General features: G+C 43.9%; 1 protein-coding gene across 7 annotated transcripts in view; it reads right to left on the bottom strand.

Annotated features, from left to right (window-relative positions):
- The window catches only part of PIGN (phosphatidylinositol glycan anchor biosynthesis class N), a 76,282-nt gene that overhangs the window by 35,734 nt on the left and 22,812 nt on the right, over positions 1-17,736 (bottom strand). For all 7 annotated transcript variants that reach the window (XM_045850200.1, XM_045850199.1, XM_045850202.1 and 4 more), the window contains exons 12-18: positions 17,526-17,618; positions 16,815-16,870; positions 8,683-8,761; positions 7,576-7,758; positions 2,609-2,748; positions 292-391; positions 95-187 (exon numbers count right to left, since the gene is read on the bottom strand). In XM_045850200.1, coding sequence (XP_045706156.1) covers positions 95-187; positions 292-391; positions 2,609-2,748; positions 7,576-7,758; positions 8,683-8,761; positions 16,815-16,870; positions 17,526-17,618 — 744 coding nt within the window. The remainder of the gene's footprint in view (positions 1-94; positions 188-291; positions 392-2,608; positions 2,749-7,575; positions 7,759-8,682; positions 8,762-16,814; positions 16,871-17,525; positions 17,619-17,736) is intronic.

Genomic DNA, 17,736 nt, shown 5'->3' on the forward strand with positions numbered 1-17,736 from the left:
CCCTTCTCTTTGAAAATGAACACTTCCCTGATGTAAAGACAGACCAAAACAAAGCAGCGACTGAAGTGTCCGAGGTCAGAATGCGCACTCATACCTTTGCTCGAGTCCACAGCGGAGAGATAAACGGCCAACCCGCAAACACGAGAAGTCCGACGGTAAGCATGTGGCGGTAGAAAAAACTGAGCACCTAGCATTGCATTCCAAAGGAGAAATAAAAGGTGAGGTCATTTCAGAGGAGTTATGTATCTGTGGAAGACACATGAATATGTTGTGACGTGGGAAGTTACTTACTAATACTTCAATTCCCAGGGTACAGGCTAACAGGTATCCAACGAGGTGACTCAGGGGCAAGGTCAACAGTGCTGTGACAAAGTCTTGAATAACTTGGTATCTGTTTAGCAAGATTATTTATAAAAAAATTATTTATACTCTACATTGAACTTAAAATGTAGGCCATATATAGTAAAAAATAAAAACTTTGTACAATATTATAAAATCTGGAAATTTTCAATTCATAGATTACTTTAAAATGAAGGGACTCTCTAATAAATTTGTTTTAATGGCTTTACTGACCTAAATCTTTTTATGAAACCTATAAGTATTTTAGGAAAAGATGTAATTTCTGATAATAATCACAAAAATTTTCTTGTTTTCTAAATTATTAATGATAATAAGTGAGCTTGTTTGATCTTAGTTTAACCATACCTATGTTTATATAATTACGGATAGAATATCAGAAATAAAATATGATGAAACCAAATTAACAAAAACTGAAAAACAATTTTTAGTTCACCAAGGTTAATCTTTTATTGAAATCTCAACTGTCTTAATGAAATAAAGGTAGGTTTTCCCTATCTGAGTAGACTAAACTCCCCCTCCCTTTTTTTTAAAGAGAGGGAGAGAAACATCGATGTGCAAGAGAAACATCAATCAGTTGCCTCAGGCACAGCCCCAACCGGGGACCTAGCCGCAAACCAGGCACGTGCCCTGACTGGGAATCGAACCAGCAACCTTTTGGCTCACAAGCCAATATTCAATCCACTGAACTACACCAGCCAGGGCCGGGGAAAATAAATCTTAATTGCACTTTTTTACTGAGCTAAATAACCTTTTCCAAACCCAATTTAAGATGTCACTAATTATAGTGATTATAATTAAATATGAATTCATAACAATTTAAAATGTATTACATACTTGAGTACATTTTATATTTCACTACTGGAAAAATTTTTTTAGCATTTGGAGTGCATTATTAAGTAGGTAATTATAAAATGTCAGTATCACTGGATTTATGACCTTTTTCCCCGTTTTGAAACAATGGCTGTATAATATCAAAACTATTACAGTGCAGGCAGGAAACAAAGCTAACGCCAGGCAAGAGCAGAATGTTTCTTTTGTTCATAATCGTGAGCAAGCACAGAGAAACAAGAGATTATTTCATAAAATCAGGTAGGAGATCGTTTTTAGTGTCATTTACTCGGTTTAGAAATTTTTAAGATAAAAGGTTTTATTCTCGCAGAACCACTCAGGGTTCTGTAGTAGAACAGAATTTTCTGAGGATAAAAACTTTCATTCTAACAATTTTAAAACACAGTAAATGACACTAAAAAAAATCTGATTTAAATATATATGTCCAGCAGCCCCCTTCCGTTCAGGGGAAGAACTAACAGTACACTCTTTTGCCAGTGCACCCTTGTCTTATCTTCTAAAGTGTGCATGCTTTAAACTCCTTAGTTTTTATGTCTGATAGTTTTGATGTTTGAATATTTTGCACGCCGACTCTCTGTAAAGGATGGAAGGGGCGGTCAGGCCGGAGCCGACCGAAGTGAGAGCGAGAGTGCGCACGGCCTGTGGCAGGACACACGTGCCGGCCGCCCCGGAAACACCCTCGCTCTGGGCTCTCGCTCCCCGTCGGCCCCGTGCGGGGCTGACTCGCTCCGAGGGTGCTCAGGCGCCCGAGACCGAGTTTACATTCCAAATCGCTGTGCAGATACAGAAGTTGTCAGGACCTACAGCTCGGCTCCGGCTGCCGGCGAACGTGAACCAGCCCAGTGGCAGCGGTGAGAACCCCCTGGAGCACAGCTCGTGAGCAGCCACTTAAAGGTGGAACCATAGCACACGTGAACAACACACACTGACCACGTGTGCACACACAGACCTGATGTAATACAAACTTTCCTTTATCTAGGTTTACACGATAGCTGGGAAAGGAGGGGTAAAATGTATGGGAAAACGTGCCAATTTCTTTGTGAAACATGGCCGGACACTAGAAACTGAGATAAGTTCAAAATGTGAGCTACTCCTGGCGTAGCACAACAGACGTTAATTACTTTATTTTTACTCCAGATGTTTCTTATGAAAGATACAGGGAAGGAAACAAGGTGAATGCTTCCCTAAGGAAATAAAGATGAAGTCGCAGGAGAAAGGTAAAACAAAAGAGATACTTACATGCAGCGTTTATGCGGCTACAAATGAAGTGAGAGGATTCGGAAGTCTGAGGGTATTAGAAATATCATTGCTGGCTCACGCTGCAGAAATCCCATGCATTTTAAACACAGACATGTCTGACAGTGAAGTGAAAAACAAGACCGCAAGATGCGTTACTCACTCTCTCGCAACCGCATACCAGATGGGCACTGGCAGCAGGCAGTACACGTAGTAAGTCCACGGGCAGGCTTGGACCAGCAGGAAAAACGCCATTAAAATGCCAACAGCCACAAAACCACATGGCAGGAGACAGCCTGGTTTCTGGAAATCAAACGGAACATCGAAACACTTCCAAACCCATGCTAATTGACAGGCTTTTAGGAGATTTTGTAAAGTGAAGAAAATGCATTTCTTTCAATGGCTCTACAACTAGAGGATTAATCTACAAACGCATTAAACACGTTTGCCATTGGAGCAGCACAGCTCAGAAGAGAAAGCTGGACAGCACGGGGTGGCTTGCCATAAGGCAAGTCTCCATTTGAAAACGACTGTGCTCCCGATGTTTGTTTGCAAGTAAGTTGCTCGGGACTCGGAACACATTTCTCCTGAGTAACAACTTAGTAAGTGTTGGCTGAGTTCTGTGACTAGCTCACGAAAGCCCACCTGACCCACGGTAAGCTGTGGGAACCACTCATTTGGAACCATGCTCCTGTGTGCTCAAGCCCCAACCTGACAGGCTGCCCACGCTTCTCCCTCCGGCCCATCCACAGTGGTTCCTCCAGTCACTTCTCCCCCCCGAACCCCTGCCGAACGAGGAGTGTCTCGGTGTGGGTCACCAGTGAGGGCCCGTGGGGGCTGCCACTCGCTCACTGCATGACTACGGGAGTGAGCAAAGTACACAACTCTTCTGAGGCTTCATTTCACCCCATCTGTGAAACGGGAGCAGCAATTCCATATGTATTTGTCAAGGCAGGCAGTGCTTAAACGAGATTACGTAAAGAGCTCAACCAAATGCCTGGAATGTCACTACTGCTGACTAAATAGTGGGTGCCACTGTTCCCTCCGCTTCCATTCTCTCCTCCTCCACTGCTTCACGGCCGTCCCGCCGTCACCACAGAAACGCATCAGTAACAGCAGCAGAAGTGGAGACGGCACTGGGGGATGGCACTGGGGGTGCCAGTGCAAGGGGGTGGGAGAAGAAGGGGCAACTCTCAGGCAGATGTGGACGGGCAGGGTCGTAAGGCTGCAGCTGGCTGAGGCAGGTGCTCCTCAAGACAGAGCTAGGGCCTGGTTCACATCATTTCGAAACAGTGAAATAATGAGAGAAGGTTAAGAGAGTACCTAAAAAACACTTAAGGGACTTTTCCAGCATCAGTACAATGTGACGTAATTATTTCAGCCGTTGCTGCATAATGTACAATGACAGACAGTACAAATGACAGCTCCATCCAGGAAACTAGAATGCGTGGAATTTGGTTCAGCTGAAGTAAAAAGTGAAAGGATTTTCAATAACAAGAGTGAGGACATTTTCTGCTTCGCCGTGAACTGACAAAGCGTGCCGTGTGCCCTGTGGTCACTCCTTCAGCCAGCAGACATTTCTCCCGTAGCACCCTCTGTTATAGCCTTCATGGGGTATGAACCCTGTGGGCAGAGACTGAGCGTGGGACTTGGCGTGGGGGTTTAATATTTTAGGGTTTTACTAGGTGAGAAAACAAGGGAAAGGCATGGAGCAAGTACGGACAGTTAGTTCTAAAGCGAAAGACACTGGGAGTGGCAAAAGCAAAGGACGGGAGTACAGAGCAACTAAACGCCAAGTTCAGTCAAGGGGAGCGGTGGCAACTTCTGTTCAAACAGAACATTCGAAACAGACCTGCCTGCACTGGTGATGAAGGAGGAACCACCTGTGTAACCCCGGGGACGCTGTCATGCAGAAGTGACACACACTTTGGAGTCAGACCTACCCTTAATCCCAGTGCTGCCATTCTACCTGCCAGGCCAGGTGACTCAGCCATTCGGCTCGTCTGAAGCTGGTTCGCCGCCTGGCCCTGGAGGGTGCTCTCCGTGGCAAGCTCACCCCCACGCCCCACCCCCCGGCAGCCCACTCGCCCGACTGCGGCCAGAGCGGTGACTTCGGCTCTGGCAGGAAGCCGGGCTCCCCCACTCCCCACTGGCCCGTGCTGCCCCCTCGGCACGTCCTCCTCCTTTTCTCCACTGGGCTGTCCTACTCGCCCACCCTCGGGGGTTCCGCTCGCTGGGGCAGAGATCTCTGCAAGGCCTCCCGACACCCACCCGCAAGCAACCCGCCGACGTGCACGGCTGCCACCGCCATGCCCCGACCTACGCCCCGTGCCGCCCTCGGCAATTCTGCAGCCTGCCCGGCGGCACCTCCATCTGCCCTCGGCACTGTTCGCGGGCGGTCCCGGCACTAGGCGGCCACGTTGCGGAAGAGGAGCCAGGGAGCTTTTTGCAAATAGAGACAAGGGGTTCAAAGTCCTTTAGTGACCTCCACTATCGTGGTCAGTTCTATGCATCCACTTGGTAGGCCACGGTCTCCAGTTACTCGGCCCAGTCGAGGTGCTGCTGTGAAAGAACCTTGCAGACGTGATTCGAGTCTACAGTCGGTTGACCTTAAGGAGGGGACAGTACCCTAGACAATCTGATCTGGGGGAGCCTGCCCCAACCAGCTGCGGGGTCAGGAGCAGCAAGGAGGCCTCGCTGCAGAAGACGCTGCACCTGTCGAGGAGGCTCCTGCGTCCAAGTGCCAGTCTGCCCTTCCCCGTGGCCGGCCCTCCCGGCCCCACCGCCCACAGCTGCGTCAGCCCCGGCCTTATCCTGCATCTCCTCGTGGGTGGCCCCGCCGGCTCTGCTTCCCTGGCTCAAACTCAACTGACCACCAGCTCTTCACTAGATAAAGTTCTATCGTCCAGCATTGGAAGCCTTTGATTACTTCAGCCTCCTCTGCACTGTCAGTGCTAGCCCTTGAACAAAGTGAACTGTTCTCCCCAAACTGAACTGTTCATTTTAAAGGCAGCATGGGCACCGAAAGAGCATGGATTTAAAAAACATTAGTTCTGCCACTACACATGGGTGTATCCCTGAAGAGAACACGTCTCTCTCTGAGCCCAAATTCCCCCACAATAATAAAATCCACGTGATGAGAATCATCACCACCAAATTTTGGGCAGTGTTGACCTTAACACGTGTAAAGCACCCAGGACGACCCTGGAACACTGGGGCTCCATAAATACTACTGTTATCCAGCTTAGCCCCTGTGTATACCTTTAATTTGCTTTTTTAAAAAATCCTCACCTGAGGACATGCTTATTGATTGGGCGGGGTGGGGGATGGTAGTAAGGGAGAGAAATATTGATGAGGAGAGAGAAATATCTATCAGTTGCCTCCTGTATGCTCCCTGACCAGGACCAAACCTTCAGCCTAGACTTGTGCCCTGACTGGGAACTGAACCCACTAGGGCCGCTTAGTCTGCTTTAATTCTCATCCTCTCCCTGCAGTCTGACTGTAAAACTCCAACCGAGAGGTACATTTTTCGGTTACCCTCGCCCTGGCTGCAGCGAGCTCTCCCTTATTTAAACTGTGACAGTCTTTGTGTCACACTCAAACACTTAAAACGTGCTGAAGCTGTTAAATGTTCAAGTTGCCTTCCGTGATGCAGCGTAGCGACCTACATCTGACAAGGCAGTCGTGTGTGTGCACGTATTACCTCCTCTGTCTAATTCTAAGCTCTCGAGGGCAGAATCTGAATTTTATACTTCTTTGCATAACCTATGCAGCACAACTAGCATTGTTCTGCACACTCAGTGAAATACTTGCTGCATGATCAGGTGAATGAATGAGGAACTATCAGCCATGAACCCTGCTGACACGCCAATCTAAGGACATGTCGTCTCTCAGCAACCTGAACATCAGGGTAAACGTGAAAAGCAAGTGTGTGCACGAGATTGCTCCAGATTCAAACCTCAGTTCCTCCCCATCCTAGCTGGGTGTCCTTTTGGAAGTGACGTACACAGCCTCAGTTTCCTCTTTTGTAAAGAGGAATTATAATGCTGACTTCTAGCACCATGACAAGTTTAAAGTGGCAAAGTAAATTTCACAGACCCAGCAGAACGCCTAGATATGGTCATTACTAAAACACGGCTGCTTCTGTCTCCCTTCCTACCATATAAGAAACGATTCCTGCTCTAGCCAACTTCATACACATTCAGATAATGAATGCATTGAGGAAATTATTTAAGATGCACTAAAGCACTGTAAGAAACTGGAATCAACACTACTGCTCTTCCTTCCAATACAGAAAAATGTAATGTAAAGTTGGGAAGAGTTACCACTGGAAATCTTGCAGTGCCACTATTACTAATACTCCGTCTGGACACATTACTTTGTAGAAAAGATGCGGTAACAATCATCAGAGGATGAAAAGGAGAAGGAAGTGGCTTATTCTTCCCGCTAAATGACAATTAGCGATACAGTTTAAAAGAATAAAGTGTTTTAACGCAGTAAAATCATATAGGCAGTGTTACATTTTCTCAGTTAATGGGAAGTATTATTAAAAAGGTTTTTTTGGTATTGAAATTATAGTAAACTGGGGATTCATTCTTAAAATGAGGATAAACAGAAAGTTCTGGCTGAAAGTTCAAAAAGCTGAAAGGAGGTAAAAACAGTTCCAGGAAAACATATACTTAAGAAGGGGGCATTCTGAATAAGTGATTTTATTGCTTTCTAGCTCCTAAACTTTAAATGTCACATCAAGTTAAATATATTGCTTCGAAGTAGTTTTCTGGCCACCAGTATTAGAAAGATATGGAATAATTATGACATACTAAATAATTATAAAAGAAGAGAAAATTAACAGTTAATGCCATAGGAGAATTTAAATTATACAGCTATCTTTATAGCCCTCTTAAGTTAGAGAGCTGTTATTACTAATATACCCTTTTCCCACCTAAAGACATAGATAACCCAGGGAACGAAGACCTAGTACAACAAAAGCAAACGAAAGCTAAGTGTTAGCTTAGCACAAAAACTTGCCCATTGCATGAACTCGTTACAGGCGAGGTGACCCGATTTCCCCCCTCAGCCTTAGTGACTTTACACCACCACTCGCACCGGCACGGCACTGTCTAAACGTACCTTCACGGGTGTACCAGCACGCCCGGTAAGGCCGGAGTGAGACTTGACGGTCAACAGGCACGCGTAAGACGCCCATCCCACAAAACCAAGCAGCACATTGGTGCCCAAAAAAAATCTGTCGTAAGTGTGATAGTAAGACAATCCTTTCAATGCGAGATCAATCAGCTCCTTGCAAAGCAAGACCTAAGGAGAAAGAAATATATAACTTGCCACGTGGAATGAATAAGAAACCTAAGACTCAAAGGAAAAAAGTTATTAAAACTGAGTAACTGTAGATAATGGGTCAAAAATAGATTTTAATTGTTTGAGGATCTTCCTGCAAAGTATAAGAAAAATTCTTGAATAAAATAGATTTTTAAATCTTGATAAGAGATGGCATCTTAAACACAAACTATGAGATGTGTAGTGATTCAAAATGATTCAGTTTGTGGAAATTATCTTCAGATAACACTAAAAAAAGGAATAAAGACTCTCTAATTTAGGTCCCAAATAATGGAGACACCAATGTGTACATAATTTTTGACTTTCTCATATCAGATTACCTGAATCAGTGATAAAACATCATTAAAATAGCTTACTATTTCAGAGGAGAAAAGCTGATCATTTTAAAACCATGACAAAAATAAGTATTAGAAATACATGGTATTACTTAGGCAATTTTAGAAACAAAACAGAATTCTTCCCTACTTTAAAGCTATATGACCACCTAACAAAGAGACAATAAATGAAAAGCATGGTGGGGCAGGAGGAGGTGGGAAAAGGCCAGGCTCCCTCATGCGTCAGCAGACCTCTGAGGGTGTGCTGGTGGTCCCAAATGTGCAAACAGATCTCACTCTAAGACACCGTGCACAGGCAGGGAGACAGAAACTGGGATTACACCTTGTCATGGCAGAAAATAGCAACTGCTCATTTCCGACCCTAAGCCCAGAAAGGTCTGCCCACAATGCCGTCTGCAGTGAGACAAGCGTGTCCGTGGCCGAGGCAGCCACTCAGGGAAGTCACCCCTTCCTGGAGGGTTCGGGAAAGCCCCCTGGCCGGCCCACCTGGCCTCGCCCCACACCCAACACAGTGACCAGCTATTTGTATACGCAAGGCCTGCATACTTACAGCTTCATCAAACTCTCTCTGTTTTATGTAAGATCTTGCTTTTCTTAAAATGTCAAACTGTTTAGAATCAGAAAGCAACCTACAAAAGAGAAAATAAAGGTTAGGTTTAAAGTGTTTCCTTCATTTCAATGATATTTTTTTAAATTGAAAATTAAAGGATGGTGAAAATTGAGAAAATAAAAAAAAACAAAGCAAAAAAAGAAAGAAATGAATAACCTTGAGCTACATTGTATTTATTGCTGGTTATCTGAACTCTTCCATGAAACAGCTTAGAGTTAAATTCGGTTTTCTCGACTCCAAGGTTGGACTGCCACACTACACTTAGGGCAGTCGGATGATACATCATTTTGGAGAAGAGGAATACTCTGGCTGACAGAGGACTTCTGACTGACTGAGTAATGAACGGCACAGCAAACAGTGATTGAGTCCCACCACTCAGCCCTCCAGGGCTTGAGGCAGAAACGACGGCGGAGCCAGAGCCATGCCAGCACCTGGGACCTGAGCAGACAGGCGGGCGGGCAGGCGGCGAGTGCACTAATGCAGAGCCCCGGGCAGAGCCTGACCCACGGGGGAAGCCAGTGAACAGGGGGCACCTACTGGCCGTTCTTCTCCTGCACTCACACCTCTCTCAGCCCCCCTGCCTTCCACTTCTCCTCCCATCATTTCCCTGCCCTGCTTTTACACAAGAGAAATACTCCCAATGCTGCATAAACTGGAAGAATCTATAGCTAAAGACGTTAAGTGCGTGGAATGTAGAAACTGAGAAAATATCACCAGAACTCAATGGCCCTACTGAAATAAACACATTTCAACACAAAACCCAACACATTTTCCTTAACTAAAACCTATACTCCTAAACTGAATACCTTTACATTTAAGTACAAAGAAGTTATTTAAGGATACAGCAGGTTAGATCATGTAAAATTGGTACTTTTCTATGTCAGAAGCTACCAAACTAAATCTTGGCGACTTCATACGGTGCAACATAATGGAAACACGCACCTGTCCACCTGGCCCGCGCAGTCTCTGAAGAGGTAAAGTGGAGACTTGCAGGAAGTCAAACTTCCAAGCCATACTATTAATTTGGGTGGGGTCACAGACTGCTTCCAGAAATGGAAGCTGTCCAGAAAATGCTTACAATCTGAAACCTTACATAAAATTTCAGAAAATTCACGAACCCCAGAGGCTCAGCCACCAACCGTCCCGAGTTCTCCAGGAGGCCCCGGGGAAGGCTGTGCCGACATCCCGGGCCCCCAGAGCCCTCAGCCCGGGTGTGCACCGCTCAGCTCTCCGCTCCAGACACCGCTCGCTGGGGGATGTTGTCCTCGGGGTCTTAGACGTGGGATGACTTTTCTTAGACGCAGGACAGAGGACACAGGCTTTCAGTGCTGTATCTAAGTTAAGTTTTCCCAATTTGGATAAAACCCTTCTAGTTACTCTCCTTCCCCGTGTTCCGATCCACTTGGCCTCCGAGCACATGGACCGCATCTTCTAGCTTACATGAAACTGATACAGGCACCTTGCCGTCCACCTCACAGGCTCTCAACTTCCTGGACGCTGGGTGACCATCCCCCTCTCTCCTACTCAACCCCCTGCCCCAGACCTACGCCCCCAGTTACACAAACTCCTCCTCCATCACCAATCTTGCATTTGCATCTGAGTTCTCCTTCATCAAGACCCTCCCCTCGCTGCTTTCCAAAGTCCAATCCTCATCGCCCTTTATGGTCCGCACCAAACCCCACCTCGCTCCATTAGCACTTCGGTGTGGTCTAACGGGCAATTTATCCATCTTCCCTTGACTTTTAACCTCCGTGTGGGCCACTGATTATTTCCGTTAATATCCACAATACTTAGCAAAGTGCTAAGCACATAAAACGAACCAATAAATCTTAATTGATTAAAATGCTATCAAAATATTGCAGGCCTAAAAAAGGAAGAAGAGTAATACACAGTGCCGTTTCTTAACACACCTAATGATTTGCTAAATTAAACAAAAACATGAAAAGAAACCTGGTCCAGAACTAAAGTCCTTTTTAGGACTCAGGGGTCCTAAAAAGAATGAGAGAAAAAAATATTTTAAATGAGAAATACTTGTTACATTAATTATATGACAGTGTATTATATATAAAATGTATTCCATGTGGAGTACTTAAGTAAGGAGACCAGAGTCAGGCTAATTTATATTTTCCTAAATGGACTATTTATAAACTTGGGGACATACCAAGCGTTCAGAATATGTCTGGAATTCAGCATAATGTTCTGTATGAAATGAACAAAATCAAAGAGAAATCTGGTGTATTAGGAGGGGACAGAGGTCAGTAAAATATCCCTTGTGTGAACATGGAGAGCTGAAAGAACTGAAAAGACCATTAAAAAACTCAAGTCATTGTGTGAACAGGATACATTCCAATACATATTCTCCCAGGAGAGAGAATTTGGCAGTAGCATTTTATGATAATGGCAACACATTATCTGCAGAACATTTCTACAGAAATGTAAAAAATTCCTTTATTGACTAAATCTCTTATATTGAAAATATCAGATTTTAAACAAATCTGTTAGCAACACGTTATAGTTAAGTAAAGAAGAACTGAGAAATGAGTATGGGTTGTACACACTTCTTTGCCGTGATTGCTATTAGTCCACCCATTTCCCAGGGTTACTTGAACTTGGTAGAAGAGTAAGCCATTTCTTAAGATTATCAAAAATTTCATCATCAATTATTTAGGGTGACTTAGTGTTTGGAGGACAAAATCTCCTTTAAAATGACATCATTTAAAGTATCATATCTTCTTACTCAGATTATTATTACAAAAATAATTTGCTTGCATAATATTTTAAAGATACTTAGTGATATATATAGTCCATTTCTTTTTAGAATATCTTACATTAAAAAAAGTATTTCAAGAAGATAAAGACAGAGAAAGCAGGATAAAAAATTACTTCTAGACTAACTTGCATTCTTTAGACTGACCAATGATGTACAATCATGTCATTTTTCATGTAGAACTGAGTACATGAGTATTTTTCCATATATGCATGTATGTGATGTGTGAAGTTAACCTGTTTAAGTTTCAAGGCAGTTTTAGGTCAGGAAACTACATTTCTAGCAAACAACCAGTAAATCAGATAGGTGAAGTAGTGGGAAGATTGACATTAAAACCAGTACTTAAATGTGGACCAAGGGAGGAACTTTTAATCACGACAGCCTACACGAAGCAAGTATATTACAAAGAACCAAAGTATTTTTTGCCATTTTAGTAGAAAACAGATTTGTATATTTTGTTAAAGGTTAAATTCTCTGAATTACACAGTGAGGTTTAAATAAAAAACATGTTTTAAATAAAAATATGTTTTTGTTTCTATTGGCAAGGTACAATAATCTTCTTCCCATTTTTTTTCTAAAATCTTTCTTAAGAGACCTTTCTTGTTCCTCTCCCATCTCATGAATTTTTTTCTTCTGAAATTTTTCTTGTCTTCCTTTGACCTCTTTAGTACACACTTCAAAGTGTTTTTCCTCCGTTTTAAGGTGCTTTCACATAGAAGCATTTCATGCTTCTCCTAGTCATGTGGCTCCACCTGCTGGTCATTCCTGGGCATTGCAAGGGGGTCTAACTGGACCCAGTTTTAGCTTTGAGTTTCTTTCTCTTCAGCAGTTCCATTTGTGGGAATGGCTGCTTTGTGAGTTTTGTTCTTTCTCATGGGGTCTTTAAAATATCAAAAATAAAGTGTACTTATTTTTTAAAGAGTAGGGTGAAACAGGGTATACAATTACCATATGCATCCACTGGACCCTTTTATGAGGCTAAGAAACTTCAGCAGTCTTATTTCTCCATTTGACATTTTATCACCCTAGAAATTATTATTCATGAATTATGAATTCTGGAAAAGACTAAGACAACGGAGGGATGGTGGAGAGATACCATTAAACAGATCTAGTAATGCTGGTGAAGTTGATCATGTAGGTAAAATCTCAAGATTATGAATTTTAAGGTGTCAATATCCTAGGTAAATTTTCTCAGACTTAAGAATTGGTGACTGAACAATGTATTTCTAAGAAGAAAAAAAATATAGTGCTTATTCAAAAGGGAAGGGGGTCCTCACACTGTTATTTGTAACAGGAACCTGAGCTGTTTGCAAAAAGGTGTGCAACAACTGTATCCTTTCATCTTCTCTAGTCTTTGTGTGTCAGTGCCTGCCAGCTGCAGTCTCCAAGCAGACAGTGCTCGCATTAGGTGCACCAGTGCCTGCCGGCTGTGGTCTCCAAGCGGACAGTGCTCACATTAGGTGCACATACATAATGGTGACGGAAAGGAAACAGATGGTATAGAAGTGAAAAAAATTCACTGGACTAGAAAAAAGGAAAGAGACCATTGTACTCAGAGAGTAAATGGTGAGAACTGTGTTTTTCTGGTACACTGAGCACATGTAACAGGAAAAAAAAGGATACTACACAAGAACAGAAATAAAATACCCGGGAATAAAACAATGAGAAATGGGTATTGTGGGGAAAACTAAAATCCTACTGAAGGACATAACAGAAGATATAAATAAATACATGTTAGACGGTAATGTTAAAATATTGAGACAATGTCAATTCCCTCCAAATTACTTCCTAAATGGTGTATAATAATGAAAGAACCCTTCATATAACTCAAGATGATGATGATTCTAAAATTTACATGAAAAAATGAATTTTTATTCATGCCCATGATTTTTTATGATTTTTGATTCATGCCAATGATTCAAATACTTTTTGTTTCTTGAAAAATGTTTTTATCAAAGTATATACACATATAATTTTTAAAAGTCAAAAGTAACCCAGGAGGGCATAACGACAACCAACAAATCCCTGCCCCACTCTCCTCATCTCTCGAGTCCCGGAGCCAGGCACAAACACGCTTCAAGGGTCTGTTTTCAGTTACTCCGGTAGTTAGCTCCGTTGGTCTTAACAATACGCTTCCGTCACTACTGCCTGACTTGACGGCCAAGGCACTTTCTGCTGCCTCTCCCCCTTCAGCATGGTGACGTCACTCTTTCCACCTCCTCTGTTGGCCACGCAGTCGCTTCACCCACCTGTCCTCCTCTCTCGGCCCCCACCACTCTGCACATTCTGTCTCGTGAGGACAACTGCCCACCACCATCCTCCGTGCAGTCCTTTCCCCTCTGCCTTCCAACCTGCAATCCCGCACGCTGTCAAGGCTGGTAACGCTTGTATTCTAGTCTGCAATTTTAAGTCGTCCTTACTTTGCCTACCGTTTGACCGTAAAAACTGAAAACCAAGATTTACATCATGATTATTTAAATTCTGTTCACTGAGTAGCAAAGTTCTATGCTATAATTAGATTTCCTTGATCCATGTGCCAATGTTCAAATGAATTCCCTTTCTCTCTCTTTAAAGATTTTTTTTATTTTTAGATAGAGGGGGAGGGAGGGAGAAAGAGGGAAAGAAACATCAATAAACTATAGTCAGTTGCCCCTCACATGCCCCCACCTGGGCCCAGCCTCAACCCAGGCACGTGCTCTGACCCCATACAGGGGATCAAACTGGTGACTTTTTGGTTTGCAGGACAATGCCCAACCCACTGAGCCACACCAGTCAGAGCTGAATTGCCTTTCTCATGCTTGAAGCAACTATTCAAAATCATGTCACTTCTCAGGTTGTTTCATAATCAAAGCATGCCTTCTTGTATACTTTAAAATGTTTTTGTTTCCCTGAAGTTTCTCATTGTCATTGTTTGGGAGGATGAAGAAAGGTATGCCTCCTACGTAAGTCACTGTGCTTCTCCCAGCTCCTTTCTCAATCCATACGTATCACAAAATTCATTTCACTTCATTGAGGTCTACTCACTGCCCACTATGTTCTGTAGGACTTGCCTCCCATTTGGACCATTCTTGCACGGCTTAGCCTTCCCTAAGTTTTTAGATGCATTGTTCTTTTTTTTAAAATGCATCCTGTACTCTTTCTCATTTTGTAAAGCAACTTTATGTTGCTTTTGATTTTATGGATCCAATAATGTCTCAGATATTTCTGAGGTGTTTAATATTTTTAAGTTCTTTCCTGTTCCTTAAATTACCTATTTCCTCAGGAGTCAATCCTTCATGTGACCTTAGCTTTTGTGGTTACATGCAGGCTTCCAACAAATGGTGACTTTCAAGTGCAGGCAGAGCTGGCAGCTTTGCTCCAGGGTGGGTGAGCCAGCGGGTGGGAGTCAACCACCCTGCTGAGCCCCGGGGTGACACAGAGCTAGCAGGCGCTCTGCAGGCAGACACTGAGCGTCAAAGCAGAGCAAGTTCATGGTACATCAGGAGGCCAAGTAAAAGGAGGTGGGCAGCGTGCACCCAGCCCCTTACAGAAGAGTGCTTCCCTGACCAGTCTTTCTGCTGAGTTGGCCAAAGCATTTATTTAGTTTTTTCTGTACAATGGCTCCAACAGTGCTTAGTTGTCTTTAACTTCATTCAAAACAGTTGTTAGGTTGTATTGTTGGCTGTCGTATCAGTGTGCATTTATGAAAAAATTATCAAAATTGGTGAATTTTTGTGCAGCCATTTTAATATTGAAGATGAAAGAAAAATTGCAACATTTTCAGCATATTATGATTTATTATTTCAAGAAAGGTAAAAATGCAACTGAAACACAAGAAAAGATTTGTGCAGTGTATGGAGATTGAACGTGTCAAAAGTGGTTTGCAAAGTTTCTTGATGCTACTGACAATTTGACCAAATAATCCTTTGTTGTGCAGCTGTCTTAGGCATTGGTAATTAACTGTATATGATCGTAATTTACTTTGACTCTTCTCCCCTGCACACACACACAGGGGGAGGTGTTCAGTCACAGTGTTCCCTGCACACACACACGGGGAGGTGTGCCGTCAGTGTTCCCTGCACACACACACAGAGGGAGGTGTGCAGTCACAGTGTTCCCTGCACACACACACAGAGGGAGGCATGCCGTCAGTGTTCCCTGCACAAACACACAGAGAGGGAGGCGTGCAGTCACAGTGTTCCCTGCACACACACACAGAGAGGGAGGCGTGCAGTCACAGTGTTCCCTGCACACACACACAGAGAGGGAGGCGTGCAGTCACAGTGTTCCCTGCACACACACACAGGGGGAGGTGTGCAGTCACAGTGTTCCCTGCACACACACACGGGGAGGTGTGCCGTCAGTGTTCCCTGCACACACACAGAGAGGGAGGCGTGCAGTCACAGTGTTCACAGGGAAATGCAGTATTTAAGCCTTTCTAGTTCATGAACACCACACCCACGTTACATAAGTTGTCAAATGTAATGCCAAGAAGACATTCAATCATGTCCCCAACATCTGGATTTCAAATGATTTCTATTTGTTTTGGTCAAGAGCACAATTCTTCCTAATTAAATGTGAATCCTTGCTAGCCAAAGATGCGTTTCAAGGAGGCTGAATAACCCCGCCCACGTCAGTGCTGCAGAGCCGGGTTTGCGATGCAAACCTCCCCATTCCAGAGTCGGAGCACCACACCTTTCTGGGACGCACGCACGAGAGCAAAGTTGGCTGCCCACCGCAGTCTGCTCCCCTCTCATGCTCCCCGCCCCCCCCCCCGCCATAGGTGTCAGAGCTTCCCAGAACTGTACCATCGACCTTCTCCTGTCACTTCCTACCTTCTGCCTACCTGAGCCTCCAATACCTGTGTCTTCGTCTTCACTGCCATCTTTACGCCGATGGCTCCGAAACCTTCACGATCAACTCTCATCTCTATCTTGAGATCCCTACTTCTAACCAATTCATGATGTCTTCAGTTTTAAGTTGAAATTCATCCTCGCCTCTCAAACCAGCTCTTCTTTCTTTCTTTCTATGACCCTTATGGTACCAGAACCTTCCCCGTCAGCCAAGCCAAGAGCCCTGTTGAATTTATCTCCTTAAAGTGTTCCATTATCTCTCTGCACCCAATACTTCCTCTGCCAGTCACTCCACGACCTCTAGCTTGCATCTGGCTCATTACTTACGAAAACCAGAAATGAGACTTGCATCCTGAAGTTTGCACGGATGCATACAAAAAAGACAAAGTTTCTAAGTAACTAATTTATCCTGTCAGCATTCAAACTCATTGAAAAATTATTTCCTATAAGCTAATAAATAAAAAAATACTTACTTAAATGGTGTAAACAAAAATGGTAAAGTCACTTCTTTTTTCTGAGACATTTTCACCTGGGAATCAAGTAGGAAAATATTTAATTATATTAGAAATGAGGAAAAAATCAACTAATCTCATTTTGAAATACAAACATGCATTAAAATGGGTCTTCAGGGATGGTTAGCTACTTTGAAAATAAATGGAATTTTGTGTTACTACATTATTTCATAAATATTTAAAGAGAAATTTACCACGACCATTCTATTGCAATAAACTGAGAATTAAGGATATCAAATCTGCAGAAGAACATTCTGTAACATAATCAAACTGTACTTTAACTCTTAGAAAACAAAAGCAGCCAGGCTGCGTCAGCCTCATTAGTAACAACAGACTTTCAGTCCAGCGGTCCCCGTTTTAACTCTCGACTGCGCACGCCAGCATGCGTGGGCCGCCAGCGTGCGTGGGACCACACGGAGCGCTGCATCGCCCTTGTGGCCGCTGTGGGGGTGTGGTCTTTAAGCCCCGGAGTCTTACAGTCGGGGAGGCCCCTCAAAGGGAGCGCTGCGCCCTCACACTGACTCACGGGACCTCAGAAATGCGAGACACTCTACGACGCTAGTCAAATACGCAAGCTTTAAGGACACGGATTTATAGGAAATAATTTCTTAAAACAAAACCCAATGTCTTCACGGAGTATACTGAATTTTAGCGCTGCGTGTCGTCTTTTACCTTGAACTGCTCCAGGATCTGCACTGCGTTCGTGAACATGCTCTCGGCTCTGAAGGCGCCCGTGCTGTTGAGGTAGCCCACGGGGAGGACGCCCTGTGTGCGGTAAAGGCTGGTTAGCGTTCGTGTGGACAAGCTCGGGCTGGCCTTACGGCACAAACCAGACTGACAAGGGACGCAGTGAGGAGAAGACACGGGGACAAATAAATCACTG

This window comes from Phyllostomus hastatus, unplaced genomic scaffold, assembly GCF_019186645.2.
Source record: "Phyllostomus hastatus isolate PE091 unplaced genomic scaffold, TTU_PhHast_1.1 phas_contig_80, whole genome shotgun sequence".
NCBI lineage: Eukaryota > Metazoa > Chordata > Mammalia > Chiroptera > Phyllostomidae > Phyllostomus > Phyllostomus hastatus.